Source organism: Bombina bombina, chromosome 7 (assembly GCF_027579735.1).
Source record: "Bombina bombina isolate aBomBom1 chromosome 7, aBomBom1.pri, whole genome shotgun sequence".
NCBI lineage: Eukaryota > Metazoa > Chordata > Amphibia > Anura > Bombinatoridae > Bombina > Bombina bombina.
The window spans coordinates 497,405,027-497,423,189 of record NC_069505.1 but is presented as its reverse complement, the minus strand read 5'-3'; the positions used below and the strand labels follow the sequence as shown (position 1 = coordinate 497,423,189).

The 18,163-nt window shown below is 38.4% G+C and overlaps 1 protein-coding gene across 1 annotated transcript in view; it reads left to right on the top strand.

Moving 5' to 3' along the window:
* The window catches only part of LOC128666859 (cytochrome P450 2A4-like), a 55,551-nt gene that overhangs the window by 25,014 nt on the left and 12,374 nt on the right, over positions 1-18,163 (top strand). The window contains exons 5-8 of the mRNA XM_053721660.1: positions 2,592-2,752; positions 16,008-16,184; positions 16,315-16,456; positions 17,003-17,190. Coding sequence (XP_053577635.1) covers positions 2,592-2,752; positions 16,008-16,184; positions 16,315-16,456; positions 17,003-17,190 — 668 coding nt within the window. The remainder of the gene's footprint in view (positions 1-2,591; positions 2,753-16,007; positions 16,185-16,314; positions 16,457-17,002; positions 17,191-18,163) is intronic.

Here is an 18,163-nt window from a genome sequence, read left to right as displayed (position 1 = left end):
TCATGCCCTCCCCCGCAACAAGGGTACCCCCCATGGCGATTTTACCAACATTATGTTATTTTACTGCGCTTGCGCACTCGCAGCAGCCATATTTTGCATAGCATATTCCATTGTTGCGCAATTAAGAGGCAGTGAGGCAGACCGCTGCCCTCCATTAATTGCGCAACAATGGATCTAAAATATAATCCTCTGCTCACTCAGAGCTGCGCCACCCACTGGTGACTCGCCGGGCCTTCAGTAGCTCCAAGAGAGGCGGTTCTCAAAACCGCCTCCATGATGAGCTAGATCACTCAGCCAATCAGCATTCAGCACTGACAGAGTGACGTGTGGGGCTTCAGGCGGGAAGTCTAATAGAGAAGATAGGAGGGAGCTCCTGCTGCAACTGTGTGCCCGACCCGTATTGCATTTGCAAAGACAGTGGACACAGTGCAGTCTCAGTGAGTCAGCTGCGCAGCGGTGTGGCTCAGTGTGGAGGTGCTGGATGGATTCCTGGAGTGGAGGTCGGAGGACTGTGGTCAGGTGTGACTGTGCTGCAGGCAGTGCAGTGTGTTTCGTGGAGATTGGACTCAGGAGGTTCCGAGGTGGAGCAGTGCAGGCTGCAGGAGCCGAGGACAGGAGCAAGTGGAGGAGCGGACACAGAGCCTCGCTGCCACGTGGGTGGACCCGCTGACCCAGTGGAGTGTGTGACACTCAGTCTCTCAGAGTCTCAGTCAGCGGCTGAGCGGACCTACCGGACCTCATCACCTAGAGGTACTCATTGGCTTGCTCAAGCATAGCAAAAACTCATCCTTAGCTTAGCAGCAGGAGCAGATGCAGACAAAATGACCTACAGCTTATCAAATTGATGATTAGAACTGTATCCTCCATACATTCTCTGTCTCTAGTGACAGCCTTATAATAATATGTATACAGTTCTAATCATCAATTTGATAAGCTGTGTTTCATTTTGTCTGCATCTGCTGCTAAGCTAAGGATGAGTTTTTGCTATGCTTGAGAGCGGTTACACTTACATATGTATTATTTATACATTTAAAAATAGAACAGCAATGCTTTATAATTATTGTAGAGATATATCCAGGAAGAAATGATATACACTTCAATCATTTAATGGATAGGATTAGAGTGGCTATATCTGAGTGAGATATATGGTTGCTTAGCTTTTGTGCTCAGGTAAGGACCAGGACCAGACCAGGTTAGGCCTCAGTGTGCTCACTGCTGCCGCCCAATTTTGCAGAATTAAATAAAGTCATAAACAAAAATCATTTTTTCCCCTCACTGACATTCTGGCTGATTATTGCTGCCTTGCTGTGAGTCTGAGATCATGAGTTGAATAACAGTTCTGCTTAAACATGAATGTGAGAGTTATAGGAGTAGGAGGAATTGGAGCTTTGTACTGTTAAGGTTGATTAGAAAGGTACACTATACTACAGTCATTATTAACACATTCTGAGCTTAGTTTATTGAATAAACCAAGCTCAGAATGTGTTAATAATGAATGTAGTATTGTATACCTTTTCTAATATCATTTTGGATATGCTTTTGTCTGACAAAAGCATATTCAAAATGATATTAGAAAGGTATACACTATACTACAGTCATTATTAACACTTAGTTTTTTTGTTTTTTTTCACAAGTAAGTTTTTATTTATTTGAAGGTAGTTATATTGTTAGTTTAATTTAAAGTTAGGGGGGTGTTAGGTTTAGAGGTTAATAGTTTAATTTATTGTGTTGCGATGTGGGGGGCTGGCGGATTAGGGGTTAATGGTTTAAGTTTAGTATTAGCAATGTGGGGGCCGGCAGTTTAGGAGTTAATAGGTTTATTATAGTAGTAGCAATGTGGGGGGGGCGGTTTAGGGGTTAATACTTTATTTTGGTGTTGGCGATGTGGGTCGGCGGGAGATTAGGGGTTAATAGGTTTTATATACTATTTGTGATGCAGGGGATGGAGGTTTAGGGGTTAATAGTGTAGTTTATGGGTGTTAGTGTACTTTGTAACATTTTTGTTATGAGTTTTGTGCAACATTTTTGTATTGCTAATTCCATAACTACTGGTCTCAGATAGCAGAATGGATCGCGGCGGTATAAGCTATAACGCTAGCGTAATAGCCGGACTGCACAACCTGTAATACAGGCGCAATAAAAATCCTGCACTCAAAAGCCATTTTTTAGTGCGAAATGGAGTTGCATAAAGGCTAAAATGCTGGGGGTATAGCCATACCACTGCGACTTGTAATACAGGAGACCTGCATATTCTGTGCGCAATGGCCAATTTTTCAGCGGTATAGCCGTACCGCAACATTTGTAATTTTGCCGTTTGTAACTAAATAAGTTGAAGTTTAGCATCACAGCAAAGAAAATCTAAATATTGGTTTAGCATAGGAGTGTAAAAAAGGTGCAATTGCAAAGGGTTATTTTTTGTTTTTTAAGATAATGGAAGTCAAGAATGGATAACTAGATGTTACGTATGGACTTATGTTTGGTAGTTTACAAGCTATATACATATAAAAACAGACTGGATATGGGTGTGTTCTAATGTAAATCTAAATCTAAGTTTGTTCTTCATAGGACTAACTTTGTGAATCTATTGACAGATACCTCATTTGACCCAACTGACCAGCTGGGGTTGTCTGTCTCCAACATCATCTGCTCCATTGTCTTTGGTGAACGGTTTGACTACAAAGACAAGAAGTTTACTTCTCTTCTGTTCAACTTGAGAGAAGTAGCAAAGCTCCTCAACTCTAACTCTGGACAGGTCAGTCTTGAAGGTGATAAATGTATAGAATGGGGGGGGGGGGGTAAACAGTGATTTCCCTTTCACACTGCTGTAAATCATTGATATACAACCATCAAATTTCAGTATTTATCATTGTTTGCACCTTAACATGGGAGAAAATGAGATTTAATTTATAGCAATGATGTTGAAATTTAGCCCAAATAGATTCTTACCAGGTGGAGAAGTAATGGAGATCAGATCAAAATATGCAAACAATAGGTAAACCTGTTTTATAGGCTGATCTCTTATTACTAAAAACAAAACTCCCACAGCATAATTTTTTTTCTCAAAGTTTTATTGTAACATGCAGGTCCAAGCCATCACACGTTCAATCACCCTTACTCATGCCATATAAATACACATGTCACATAGGGTTAGATCATGAGTGGAGTACAAACGTTTGCACACAAGCAGGTTAAATTGCGCTGGTATTACAAGAGAGTACACGCAATTGCTTGAGAGCAATCATGATTTATGCCAGAATGATAACCGCGTCATCAGGGCTCTAGTCAACTGTTTCGTGAAACCAAAAATTTGTACAAAACAGATCAAAAATACATTACAAAGTACAGTTACACTCATAATAAGGAAAAAACATTAACACATAAGTGCTTCCCTAAATACTTGAAATATAAAAATAAACATAAATATATATAAAAAAACTGCAATTGCTGATAAGCAGAGACAAGTGTAGCTGGGCTACATGAGGGACAAGTTCGTGGTACACAGTCAATGGTCCCACAAATGGGGAACCGGATGAAGTCCCAAAATGTCCCGCAATACAAGAGTAGAATCACCGACCTTGGGATAGAACGTATAACATCGTTTATAGCCACAGCCGGAAGGAATTCTGGAAAGACATTGTGAAGTATCTACAAAGGTAAATATCCTGTCGTCACAACCATAGAGTGTAGACGTTTATAGGAATGCCGCTCTCCGTGGCAAAAGGGTCTCTGTTGACTCCTTTCAGGTGAAAAACTAAAAGAACAAAAGGAAGACAAGGGCGCAAACAACTCTCTAAGAGTAAAAGTTTTTACTGAGCAAAATAGCGCAAATACAAAATGTCACGTACAAGATTAAAAACAAAACAAGCAGCGTGTGAATATATCACCGTAAGAATCTCCCCCAAGCAAATGAGGATCTGATCTCCGCCGATTCAAAGGAACCGTCAGTGCTTCTAAGGATCCTCTGCCAGCCAGTCAGCTGTTGGTGAGTTTGCGAACGGGGAAACGTTTGAGCCTCAACGCGTTTCTTCTGGTCTCCACCAGACTTTTTCAAGAGGAATAGTTACATGGCAGCCATGTTTCTAGCATAAATAGTGGTGGTGTACCTATTACCGATACCGGTAAAGAGTCAGGATTGGTTACAGTGAGTATCAATCAATTTGATTGTGAATGGATATAAAAACTGTCAAATACGATCAGGTAAGTCCATCAGTTTTGACACTCCTCCGAACCAACCTAACCTCATATTACAAGCGGTAATCCACACACATGCCAGGTACCTCTCACAAAATAAAAGAGAGACCCTACAGTTCTAACATTTATATAGCCTAATATAAACATATCATAGAGATTCTAAAGATTGAGTTATTACCAAAATAAATATTAATTAAAGAGAAAATAACAAATTCATTAAAAAAACCTAAAACAGTATTAGTGAACATAGAACGAGTATGTGATTCGATGTACATTCTGTTTCTACACTTAAAACCATTTAAAATTGCTACAAATTAAACATACAAATAGGATATAATTAATACTGTCAGTTTTAACTAACTTAGAAGCGATTATATCAACAAAACGTGAAATAATAGCGCTCTCATTATCGTACCTAAAAGTGACCCATGCTATTATGCCTCATAAGACCCACTGTAGGACCACTCACACAGACCCTTCACTTGGGACATCACAAAAGAGCACATATATAAAGCAGGAGAAAAAGGAGCTATCTTGAAACTAAGGTGTAAATAAACCTATGTAAAAAAGATCTCCCTGTTCCGCTAGCACTAAAAACATGATAGAGATGACTGAACAAAGATATTAGGAAAAATTCTCAATGAGGGATGAAAGTGATCTAACTGAAGAAAAAGGAGCAAGCAGCGATTACTCCAAAAGACTGGAGAGGTGTATCAGTGTATTTGTAGATCACATAAAAGCTTGTAAATCTAAGTCAATGTTAAGTCCTTGTGTACTAGATGTATTAAGGGTTTATAACTCGTGAATCCAATAAGTTTCATGTTGGCGAAGTGCCTTCAATCTATTGTTAGTAAAATTTGGTGCAATCCAGTCCAGGACGAAAAACTTTAAATTTTGTGGATCGGACTTGTGAAAAATTCTAAAGTGTTCCGGAACACTATGGGTTTCAACTTAATATTGTTCCAATGTTCATTGAATCGAGTTCTAATCATTCTCTTTGTTCTCCCTATGTAAAAACAATTGCATTCACAAGTAAGCAGATATACTGCAAATATTGATTTACACGTAAATTTGTGTTTCACCTTATATGTTTTGGTATTATTGATATCATTAAATGAGTCCCCTTTACTTATGTGTTTACAAATCCCACATCTACTTATATTGCACGGCCAAGTTCCATTACCCCTGCTGAGCAATTTGGTTCAGAGATAATTTTATTTATATTTTGTGACCTAAGTTTTGATAGGGCTAAAATTCTTTTGAGATCCCTATTCTTTTCAAATGTAAAAAGGGGTCTGCCAGTGAGCACTTTCCCCAAAACAGGGTTACTTGTTAGAATGGACCAATTTTTTCTAAGGATCCTTTCAATGTCCTTACTTCCCTGACTAAATGTTGTAAATGTTAAATGATCGTCTAATTTTGCTTTAGTTAGAATCTCGTGTAAGCTTCCTTAAGATAGTCAGATTTGTTCTGTACCACTATCCCATTGACTATCTTAAGGAAGCTTTCAGAATTATGAATGATAAAGACACGTACAAATTGATCACATTTGAGCCCACTAGCTCCTTTATCAAGGAATTACACGAGATTCTAACTAAAGCAAAATTAGACGATGTCATCAATAGTGATGAATTCTATTTTATCCTGGAGAGACACCCTAGCATTCCCGTTTTTTACCATCTGCCTAAGGTGCATAAAGCCCTTGTGGACCCCCGGGAGACCCATCATATCAGGTGTGGGCTCTCTGACAAGTAATTTATCTGTCTACATAGACTACTTTTTACAGCCCTTTGTCAAAGAAACAAAATCATATATCAAAGACACCACACGTGCAATTAAAATCTTTGAGGGTATGAATTGGGAAGATTCATTTACATGGATCATGTGCGACGTTAGTGCGCTATATATATGTATTCCCCACACTGCAGGGATCAAAGCAATAGAAGAAAAGTTAAGTACTAGTTCTATTCCACTAGCTCAGATCGAGTTCATTCTAACTGGAATTGAATTCATTTTATCCCATAATTATTTCCAATTTGATTCTAAGTTCCATGTACAAACACAGGGCACGGCGATGGGCACTACTTTCGCCCCGTCGTACGCCAATTTGTACATGGATCCCTTCGAAAATTCCTATATTTGGCAGAATAACCCATTCAAGGAACATCTAGTACAATATTTTAGGTATATAGATGACATTATTATCATTTGGAAGGGGGACAATATCCAAACTAGTTTATTTTTAGAACACATCAATAGGAATAATATGAATTTAAAATTCACTAGTAATACTCATAATAAAAAGATACAGTTTCTCGACCTAATTCTCTTCACCGATTCCGATAATAAAATAGCTGTAAAAAATTATAGAAAACCTACCAATAAGAATGGTTTCCTCAATGCCATGAGTGGGCATTTACATAGATGGAAGACCAACATACCTCTAGGGCAATACCAGAGAATAAGGAGAAATTGTACATACATAACCGATTACCATACGGAGGCCAATTTATTAGATAGAAGATTCATTGATAAAGGATATGACCCCAATTTAGTATACAACGTCAAAAACAAGGTCTCCAATATGAATAGAACCAACATGCTAAACCCTTTGGGTAGGGAGAGAGCATCTCAATCGGATGAAGTGAGATTTATTACAACATTTAGTCAGGGTAGTAAGGACATCAAAAGGATCCTTAGAAAACATTGGTCCATTCTAACAAGTGACCCTGTTTTGGGGAAAGTGCTTCCTGACAGACCCCTTGTTACATTTAAAAAGAATAGGGATCTCAAAAGAATTTTAGCCCCATCAAAACTTAGGTCACAAAATATAAATAAAATTATCTCTGAACCAAATTGGCTGAGCAGGGTTAATGGAACTTGGCCGTGCAATATAAGTAGATGTGGGATGTGTAAACACATAGGTAAAGGGGACTCATTTAATGATATCAATAATACCAAAACATATAAGGTGAAACACAAATTTACGTGTAAATCAATATTTGTAGTATATCTGCTTACTTGTGAATGCAATTGTTTTTACGTAGGGAGAACGAAGAGAATGATTAGAACTTGATTCAATGAACATTGGAACAATATTAAGAACAAAGTTGAAACCCATAGTGTTCCGGAACACTTTAGAATTTTTCACAAGTCCGATCCACAAAATTTAAAGGTTTTCGTCCTGGACTGGATTGCACCAAATTTTACTAACAATAGATTGAAGGCACTTCGCCAACGTGAAACTTATTGGATTCACAAGTTATAAACCCTTAATACATCTAGTACACAAGGACTTAACATTGACTTAGATTTACAAGCTTTTATGTGATCTACAAATACACTGATACACCTCTCCAGTCTTTTGGAGTAATCGCTGCTTGCTCCTTTTTCTTCAGTTAGATCACTTTCATCCCTCATTGAGAATTTTTCCTAATATCTTTGTTCAGTCAACTCCATCATGTTTTTAGTGCTAGCGGAACAGGGAGATCTTGTTTACATAGGTTTATTTACACCTTAGTTTCAAGATAGCTCCTTTTTCTCCTGCTTTATATATGTGCACTTTTGTGATGTCCCAAGTGAAGGGTCTGTGTGAGTGGTCCTACAGTGGGTCTTATGAGGCATAATAGCATGGGTCACTTTTAGGTACGATAATGAGAGCGCTATTATTTCACGTTTTGTTGATATAATCGCTTTTACGTTAGTTAAAAATGACAGTATTAATTATATCCTATTTGTATGTTTAATTTGTAGCAATTTTAAATGGTTTTAAGTGTAGAAACAGAATGTACATCAAATCACATACTCGTTCTATGTTCACTAATACTGTTTTAGTTTTTTTAATGAATTTGTTATTTTCTCTTTAATTAATATTTATTTTGGTAATAACTCAATCTTTAGAATCTCTATGATATGTTTATATTAGGCTATATAAATGTTAGAACTGTAGGGTCTCTCTTTTATTTTGTGAGAGGTACCTGGCATGTGTGTGGATTACCGCTTGTAATATGAGGTTAGGTTGGTTCGGAGGAGTGTCAAAACTGATGGACTTACCTGATCGTATTTGACAGTTTTTATATCCGTTCACAATCAAATTGATTGACACTCACTGTAACCAATCCTGACTCTTTACCGGTATCGGTAATAGGTACACCACCACTATTTATGCTAAAAACATGGCTGCCATGTAACTATTCCTCTTGAAAAAGTCTGATGGAGACCAGAAGAAACGCGTTGAGGCTCAAACGTTTCCCCATTTGCAAACTCACCAACAGCTGACTGGCTGGCGGAGGATCCTTAGAAGCACTGACGGTTCCTTTGAATCGGCAGAGATCGGATCCTCGTTTGCTTGGGGGAGATTCTTACGGTGATATATTCACACGCTGCTTGTTTTGTTTTTTATCTTGTATGTGACATTTTGTATTTGCGCTATTTTGCTCAGTAAAAACTTTTACTCTTAGAGAGTTGTTTGCGCTCTTCCTTTTGTTCTACACTCATAATAACACTATCTAATAAATATTCACAAAAAATATCGCTCACAAATACATAAAGGCGCAAAGATATGAGGTCTCAGGTGTTAGAAAAAAAGGCAGCCAAAGGGAATATGTTCTATGTATTTATAAATAGATATTCCTATATATACAGTATATATATATATATATATATATATATATATATATATATATAGTGATAGCAATCAACCCCATAAATAGGAAGAAGGTACGCTTCAATATCCGGTCTATTCAGAAAACAGGCTTTATTTCATCTTCATACATCAATCAGTAATACATCCCAAACGTTTCGATACCCACTGGTATCTTTTTCACTGGGTGTTACAAAATGTTTGTGTCCCAAAACGGCTCCTAATCTAACCCACACACCTCTCACCTATTTATACCCCCAAGTGCTGATGTCACTTCCGGTGTATCGGGAACAGTTTCCACACGCGCATGTGTCACGGCAAGTCCTCAACCGCATGGCTAATTTGCATAACTCAGCCTGCGTAGTGACGCGTACCTACATGTGAATCACGTCACTCATTAGACACGCGCATGTCGTGTGGCAGCATTTCCAGATAGCACCAGAACCTCATATTTAAAAAAACTAAAGTTAAAAATCGGATTATTTAATAATCCAAATATCTAATCTTTTATTCTAAAAAGTGTTAGACAACACGCAATGAGATCCCTAATATCACCTATCCTGGGTTACCGAAGCTTATGTTTCCTTCCATTATATTCCCATCAAAAGGCACAATAATGTATCAACCATTAAGTTATATAGATATTAATTGTCATAACCAAATTAAGAGACAAAACAACAAAATATTAATAGCAACTAGAATAAAAATGCAGTACAATAAAAAAGAAGAAATATAATAAAGAAAAAAAGAAGAAGAAAATAAATAGAAAAATTATAAATATATATCAAAAATAATAAAGGATAAAAAATAAATGAAAATAAACAAAAAACATAAAACCTAAACATAATTATATAAGGTGTAATAACCAAATATAAAGGAAAATAAAGAAAATAAAAAAAATAATAATACAAATAATAATAAATATAAATGCAAAATATAATAGTAGTTGGTGCAATGGTTTCCTTAGTATCTAATAGCCAGTATACTAATAATATGTTCGTGCCTATTGGAGTATATCTCCTGTGTGTATCTGCACTCACAATTCAGTCATCAATCAGGGTGCAAAGTCAATGTATCAATAGCTTTCTTCTTCAATCAGGGACTGCACTCATTGGGTTTAGGTAAATTAATAATTATTTTATATTTGTGGTAACGTTTCGGGGTTCGCAGACCCCTTCCTTAGACCAAACAATGTGCAAGTGAAAATAGTGACTTTTAAACATATTAACCCCACACATCACACAGTTCAAAGAATTTCGCCAAAACATGTTACCATGGCAACAACACAGGCTGATCAGACACAGAGGGCGGATATCCCCAACAACACCAACCAGACCAAGGACTTGCAACACCCAATGGTTCTTTTTTAGGGGTAACTACCAGGTCAGGGAACACAAGAGGCCGAGGCCGCACCCGAGGAAGGGTAACTACTGCGGGCGGAAGACCACCCCTACCACCGAGATAGTGAACCCTGATATTGTCATTAATATTAGCAACAGAACACTGGACAGAGCTGAGATCAGCTTACTCAACAAAGGCCTCACTTTTATTCCCACTTTCAAAAGTGACAACTTTGATACTTTATTGGATATACATAAATTCCAGAGAAACCTCAAACTTAAAGAACACTTCGGAGATACCACAACAGAAGTGGAGATGAAAAGATTTAAACCCAAAAACAGATTTGAACCAACAAATAGTGGTTTAAGTATTAAAACATACACTAGGTTGATCTCTAGTGACTCTGACAAAATTACAATGGATGTACACAGACCAAATCTCTCCAAAGGTGAAAGACAAGCACTGAAATCACTAGCCACAGACTCAAACATTGTGATAAGGCCCGCCGACAAGGGTGGGGCCATTGTAATAATGGAATACGACCAATACAGAGATGAAATCCTGAGACAGCTGAGTGACAACTTGACTTATAAGAAGCTGACATGGGAACCAACAAAAGATTTAAAAAAAGAGATCAAGGGCATGCTGGAGGAGGCATTTAACAGCAATTGGATACACAAGGATGAATACCACTATCTAACCACGATACACCCGATTCATCCTATCCTCTAGATCTTCTACTTTTGCCCTTAGCGCAGCTACCTGTTTCTCTACATGTTTCTCTAACGTTGTTGTGTTAGTGCTCTCTACTATGTACTTGGTCTTCAAGGCTTAAGATCCGTGTTTCTGTCTCTGCTAACCTAGATGAGAATATTCTAATTTCAGCAGTTAAGTAAGAAATTTCATTCCTAATTCCATCTAGTTGAGGCATCATTAAATCTGCTATTTGTTGAAGTAAGTGATGGTTGTCAGTCGTATTGATATATGTGTCCTCTGTTCTCATTATGTTTGTGTCTGAGATTCTGCCACTATTAGTTTTTTTTTCTCTGGGTTTCGGGGGCCATTGTTGGTGTTTTGAGTGATGTGTGTGTGAGGAATTTGTCCATTTAAGGACGTTATACAAGTGAAGTAAAAAAGTGTATATTTTGGTCAATACCTTTCCTTAGGCAAGAACCTATTAGGGAGATACCATGTGCATAAGTGAAATAATATCATAAAAAAGAAAACCCTTTTAAGTTTCAGTGAGTGCAAATAAGCCCCTTATTGTAGGGGGTTTGTGACAATAATGCCCTTATCCCTTATATTTTGATGATCGAGGCAGCATCAGTACACACTTTTGTCTACTTGGCGGTCTCATTTATGCATATTGAATTCTAAATTGGTCAGGAGATTTTCCTGAACATATATAGAATAGAAATTATTTAATGGTGTGTCTTAAATAGTAATATACACACAGGGCTGTATTAGATAGATGCAATACATATAGCTGAGATGAAGCCAGATTATCATAAAAAAGAGATAGAGAGAAAGAAAAAAAAAGTAAACAATATATGTGGTTTTGCCCCTTTTATAGATGATAGATAAGCAGTAAGACTTGTATCCCTTATTTTTTAAGACAACATCTTGATGCATATTTTCATACGTTTGAATTATATATATTTGGGGACCTTTTAGGTTTTTAAATTAGGGACCTTAGCTTTCACCTTTGTAATATTTTCTATTTCAAAATAATATATAACCCAAGTTGTTACCCTCTGAAGTAGTACTTCTTCTAAAGACCTTCAGCTTTAAGCTAGTCACTTTAAGTTTATACTTATCTTTAGTATTGACTAGATATCTTTAAGGCTTATATGTTTGAATTTTGCACGAAAGATAACAAAATCAGATTTCAGCATAGAAATGTACAATACATCATTAGCAACATGAGTTCTAGAAAATTCAATATTTAGGCTTTTATGCTTTAGGTAACTACAGCTCTTATAATTGATATATAGTAAAGCCCTTTAAGTATAAAGATATAGTCCAGTAATAAGATCCTGGAAAAGGGGATATAGGACCAATATGAAAGGGTTTGGGGAGATCAGTTTTCCAATTTTTAACTTCAACATTGTGGGTAAGGATCTAATCCTTATTATAAAGGAATTTCCTCCCTTCGATTTCCTGGATAACAGTTTTTTTTTTTTTTTTTTTTTTTTTTTTGAATGTACAATACAATGGCAATTTGATATTATAAAATCATGCTTGTGGATCTTGAATAGTTGTCCTCCTTTTTGTCCCTTCAAATAACAATACGGACCGCTCATGGGTCCTCTATGCTGTATTGTAAGCATAAGTGTAGGGATTATATATAATTAAAAAAAAAAAAACAACAAATTTAAGTGTAGGGATTATAAATAGTTAAAACAAAAAACAACCAATTTAAACAAAACAAACAGAAACAAAGCAAAGGTTATCAATAAAAGATATCTGCTGGACAGTCAATGCTTGAGATGGTATAACTGATTATCTGCTATCAGGATCAGGAAAGGTAATGCTTAGGAGCTGGTTAAGTTCATGGGCAGATTATATGACGTAGTGCGTTAGTAGGGGGAGGATATTATTCAACGCCTTATTTGGGTATGCTAGGGAGATAATTTTTCTTAAAACAATATAATAAGGTCCATTCTGTGTTCCCTATAGAACATCCAGATACCTTAATTGCTAAGCAGGAGACTGGGGTTATGGTTTAACAGAGCATTAAGGGAAAGGCACAGTAGTGCATTAATGGCCATGCCTCCCCCCCTCTGAAGTATATAAGCAATTAGGTATGCGTACTATTTAAGACAGCCATAGCTCAATGGTGGTCATAGTCATAGGGAACCAACGCTTTGCAACATTTCTAAGATGTAGGTGATATTATTGTGTGGCAAATCCCCTTTCTATAATATTAAGGCAGAATGTGGAAACATAGGCTTGACAATAGCGCAGAATCCTGATCAACATTTACACCATGAGCAAACTAATAACAAGAAGGTGACAGATAGTGAGGCCGCACTGGGGCAGGTTAGGTTACCTCCACTTAAAATTAAATTATGCATAACAGTGAACAAAAGGCATTGACTCGTGTAACCATTAACTGTATAACGATTGCACACCCAGGATAATATTTACTTAACTCAATATCATAGCATAAACCTCTCCAAATGTCCTGCTTATCTACCCCTTTCCGTTTTTTATAGCAGGCTCTCCTCTTTAGATGCAGAAGAAAAACCCGCTCCACGCTGCTGTGAGGATTTTAGAGCGTTCAGCACCCCCAAAGCTAGTCTGGGGGTCTCTCCAACCAGTATCAGTTACTTCAGGATAGGAAAGGCAGGACCGTGCTAACATGCTCCTAAGAGGGATCCCACTGATCACACGGAGTGCGAGTTCATCAGCTGTCAGCGGGCCTTTCTGTGAGCCCGTGTCTTCCCTGAGCGCTGTGACCATAGGGCTCTCCGCATCACTAATGAGCTGCTGCAAGAAGTTGAAGGGTTTTACTTCGGAAGCGGTCCAGGGGGTCAGATGACGTTGAGCCGATGTCTCTTGACTTGCAAGATGAGTGTACAGTGACTCAGAGTTGTCAAATAGTCGGTCTGGTGAGGTATCTGAATAACTGCGTAAACCAGCATGGGTATCGGTAAGTGTCCCCCATTCTTTATATCCAGCTGATGTGAGCTGTTGGCGCACTTGGCGGCAGGATGCTATCTTATGGGTAAATTGTGCGGCCAGGTAGCCTCCTCTTAGCATGCCGCCCGTTGTAGCCTCACCAAGCTTCTTCTCAGTCGCAGTCTGTGCATGGAGCGCAACCACCTCCAGCGAGGCTCCCGACTTTCGATCCGTTAAACAGTACTCCTCTGTGACAAACTCATGGTCTGCAGCGTATGTTATCTCTGGATCACCGGAAGATTTCAGACCGGAGGATTCATTTTCCTGGGGTAGGTTGGAATTGCTAGCATTGTCTGCAGTGCCAATGTCGGGATATTGTGTTGCCTCTAATTGTCTCTCCTCGCATTTTGCGGCCATTTCCCTTGCCGTCATGCAATCAATCAGGCAGTCATACGGAGCCTTCTCGATAAGCCTGTTCATGAGAGACATAAGTTTCTCGGGGAAGTCCACAAGGTATATCGGGCTGCCCCCTTCTGTCACAGTCGCCATAGTTTAGATTTGCTTCGCCTCAAGTAGTCTTGATTTTAGGAGATAATGAATTGTGTAGCGATTAACTGTCCAGTTAGTATTATACTTTTAAGAGATTTAGTAAGTTGGTCTAATCCAACGGCACTAATAACCCGGCTCTTCCCGGGGGGAGGTGTTAGCCTAGAGGTAGTAGGCCGCCGCCTTAGGCCTTTATGTTCCGATCTGAGTCCCCAGCTTCATGAAACAGCAAGATGAAGAGATATGGGGTCACAGTTTCTATCACTGCGAACCTTTTGTGTATTATGTTCTTATTCTTGCTGTATAAGGCTAATAATCGGCGGATTATTAGAGATTCTCCTGGAGCCTTCAGAAAATGCGTCCTGTCAAGAACGCTGCACGGACACGCCCCCCTGGATAACAGTTTTGATGCAGACTTTAATAGAAATGTCAATGTCAACGTTAGACAAACCCTTTTCCCCCTTTTCCTTTTATATTATATTGCCCCATCAGCAAAAAGTTATTCAATCACAGGCAATATTAGACAGGTTCAACAGACACCCTTAATATGCAGCCTCAGTGCAGCCTAATATGCAGTCTCCAGTAAAGCTGTATACCCCAGGAAAGTTTTAAAAAGATACTTGCGTTTTTGGACGGACTTTAACCTCTTAAGGACATATGACGGAATTTTTTCCGTCATAAAACAATTGAGCAAACTGAAAGCTGTGTCCTTAAAGGGCTAAAGCCTAAGATTCCCTTGCTTTCCAGCATAGAGAGAGGCGTCTTCACCGCCTAGCAAGTAGAGATTAGCGGGTTTCTTTTCCTGCTGCTTCCTAGCTTGAGGGTGCCACAAGTTGTACCGTCTTCGCCAACTAGCGTAGTGTCGGGGTGCTCCATTCCGGTTTATGTTCCAGTTTCCTCTCTTCGACCCTCCTGGCGCTGCGTAGGGCTCCTTCTGTGATATCACAGCTATTTAGGTGGTGCTCCGGTTCTGGAATGAGAGTCCTGTCTAACTCAGGTACAGAAGGACGGATGTTCAGGTGTGCCCAGGCAAGTGGGCATAGATGCCTTGAATGGTGGTTCCACACCGGGGGTCGCTCATGCTGGTAGCACGCCAAGTTCCAGGCCGTCAAACTAGTCACGGCATCAGAATTCCTCCACTTGTGGATTTGTTCGTGAAGCGCGCTCTCTCCGTGAGCGCTCACCAGCTCCACATACAGCTAACTCCTCTCACCGGAAGCACCGAACTCACGCATTACAAGATTACTTTCACCCGCACTCTTGCTCTGTGATACAAATTATATACTAGAAACATTTATTGATAAGAGAAAAGTATGTAATTGGTCATTGTTACTTATACCACACTTCATCAGTAGCAGCACAAAGTAGATTTTCGTCTACATTTCTTGTCACAGGATTTCTTACAAACAACGCTACGTGACAAGCTTATATCTTAGGAAAATGGAGCTTCATAAAACAATTGCAAAATGCTAATAACAAAACTAAAAAGGAATGGCTAGGCATTTTTAAAGGTATTAATCTCAGTTCAGTTGGCCGTTTTTTCATTATAAAACCATGGATCAAAAAGGATCAGTAAAGGATGAATTTGATGGACTTGCTTTCTTTCAACATTTTGTTTATGCAACGCTATGATCATTTTTCATATCTCTCTCTCTGATTACAGATTGTCAACCTCTTTCCACGTCTATCTCGGTATCTGCCGGGTCCTCACCAGAAAGTCTTCAAGTGTTTTCAAAACATAAAGGATTTTTTGTTGGATTCAGTGAAAGATCATAGAGAAACACTGGATGAGAACTGCCCCAGGGACTTAATTGACTGTTTTCTCTTGAAGATGGATGAGGTGATTTTAATATATAGGTGGATCTTCTTGTGTTTAGAATTGTCATGGTCTTTTATATTGAGCTCACTTGGCTGATTAAGAAGAAAAAGGAAGTTTGTATTATTGTAATCTATTTCTATACATTTAACAGGAGAAGAATAATCCCAACACAGAATTTCATAACAAGAATCTAATTGCAACCATTCACGATCTGTTTTTTGCTGGGACAGAGACCTCAAGTATAACATTAAAATATGGCTTCTTGATCATGCTTAAGTACCCGGATATACAAGGTAACCGTTATCATATAAAGGCTTTCCTGTTGTGATTGTCTAATTATAGACTTTCTTAAAGGGACATGAAACCCATTTTTATTGTTCAGATAGAGTATACCATTTTAAACAGCTTTTCAATGTACTTGCATTGTGTAATTTGATTTGTCCTCTTGGTATCCTTTGTTGAAAAGCATACCCAATTAGGCTCAGGGGTTGCTGATTAGTGGCTGTACATATATGCCCTGCCTCATTGTCTTACCAATGAGTTTAGCTAGCTCCCAAGTAGTGCATTGCTGCTTCTTCATTAAAGGACACCAATAGAATAAAGAAATATTGATCATTGATGTAAATTGGAAACATTACTGGGTTTTTATGTCCCTTTAACCACAATGAGTCATTTGGAAGAATTCACCAGCTCCTTAAAACAAATATTCATCATGTTGTCTTCTCTATCAGCATAGATTATATAAATAGTATAAACATTACTGATTTAGATTAATTTCGTTTGTTTTGTTTTTAATTTTGAATTGTAAGCATGTTGTTGTTTTTTATCATTTGTTTTAGAGAAGCTGCACAAAGAGATAGATTGTGTAATAGGACAGGAACGGTGCCCATCAATGGAGGATCGCAATAAAATGCCTTACACAGATGCCGTGACTCATGAGCTTCAGAGATTTGCTGATATTGCCCCAATGGGGCTTCCTCGGGCAGCCAGCAAAGACACAACCTTCAGAGGGTATCATATTCCCAAGGTTAGAATCATTCTAACATATTACCAGCTACCTTGTTTAGTCTAGAGAACAATTACATAGCGTTGTCTTACTAGATAAAAAGTTCAATGGCTTTTACTACAAAGTTATTCTTCAAACTGGCAAATATGTTTGTTCTAGCAGAGACACTGAGCCAATAGAAATGCAACCACCATTAGAACACTTTGCTCCTAGAAAAAAACTGAGCCCATAAACATGTCTCTGCCATTAGTACACTTTAGTCATATAAGGGACTGAGCCTTAAAACATGTCACTGTCATTAGTACACTTTGTTCCTAGTAGGGACTGAGCCTTAAAAATGTCACTGTCATTAGTACACTTTGTTCCTAGTAGGGACTGAACCTTAAAACATGTCACTGTCATTAGTGCATTTTGTTCCTAGTAGAGACTGAACCTTAAAACATGTCACTGTCATTAGTGCACTTTGCTCATAGTAGGGACTGAGCCTTAAAAATGTCACTGTCATTCGTACACTGTGGTCCTAACAGGGACTGAACTTTAAAACATGTCACTGTCATTAGTGCACTTTGTTCCTAGTAGGGACTGGGCCTTAAACATGTCACTGTCATTAATGCACTTTTCTCATAGTAGGGACTAAGCCTTAAAAATGTCACTGTCATTCGTACACTGTGGTCCTAACAGGGACTGAACCTTAAAACATGTCACTGTCATTAGTGCACTTTGCTCATAGTAGGGACTGAGCCTTAAAAATGTCACTGTCATTCATTCACTGTGGTCCTAACAGGGACTGAACCTTAAAACATGTCACTGTCATTAGTGCACTTTGTTCCAAGTAGGGACTGAGCCTTAAAAATGTCACTGTCATTAGTACACTGTGGTCCTAACAGTGACTAAGCCCATAAACATGTCACTGCCATTAGTACACTGTGGTTCTAACAGGGACTAAGCCCATGAACATGTCAATGTTTTTAGTACACTTTGGCCCTAGCAGGGA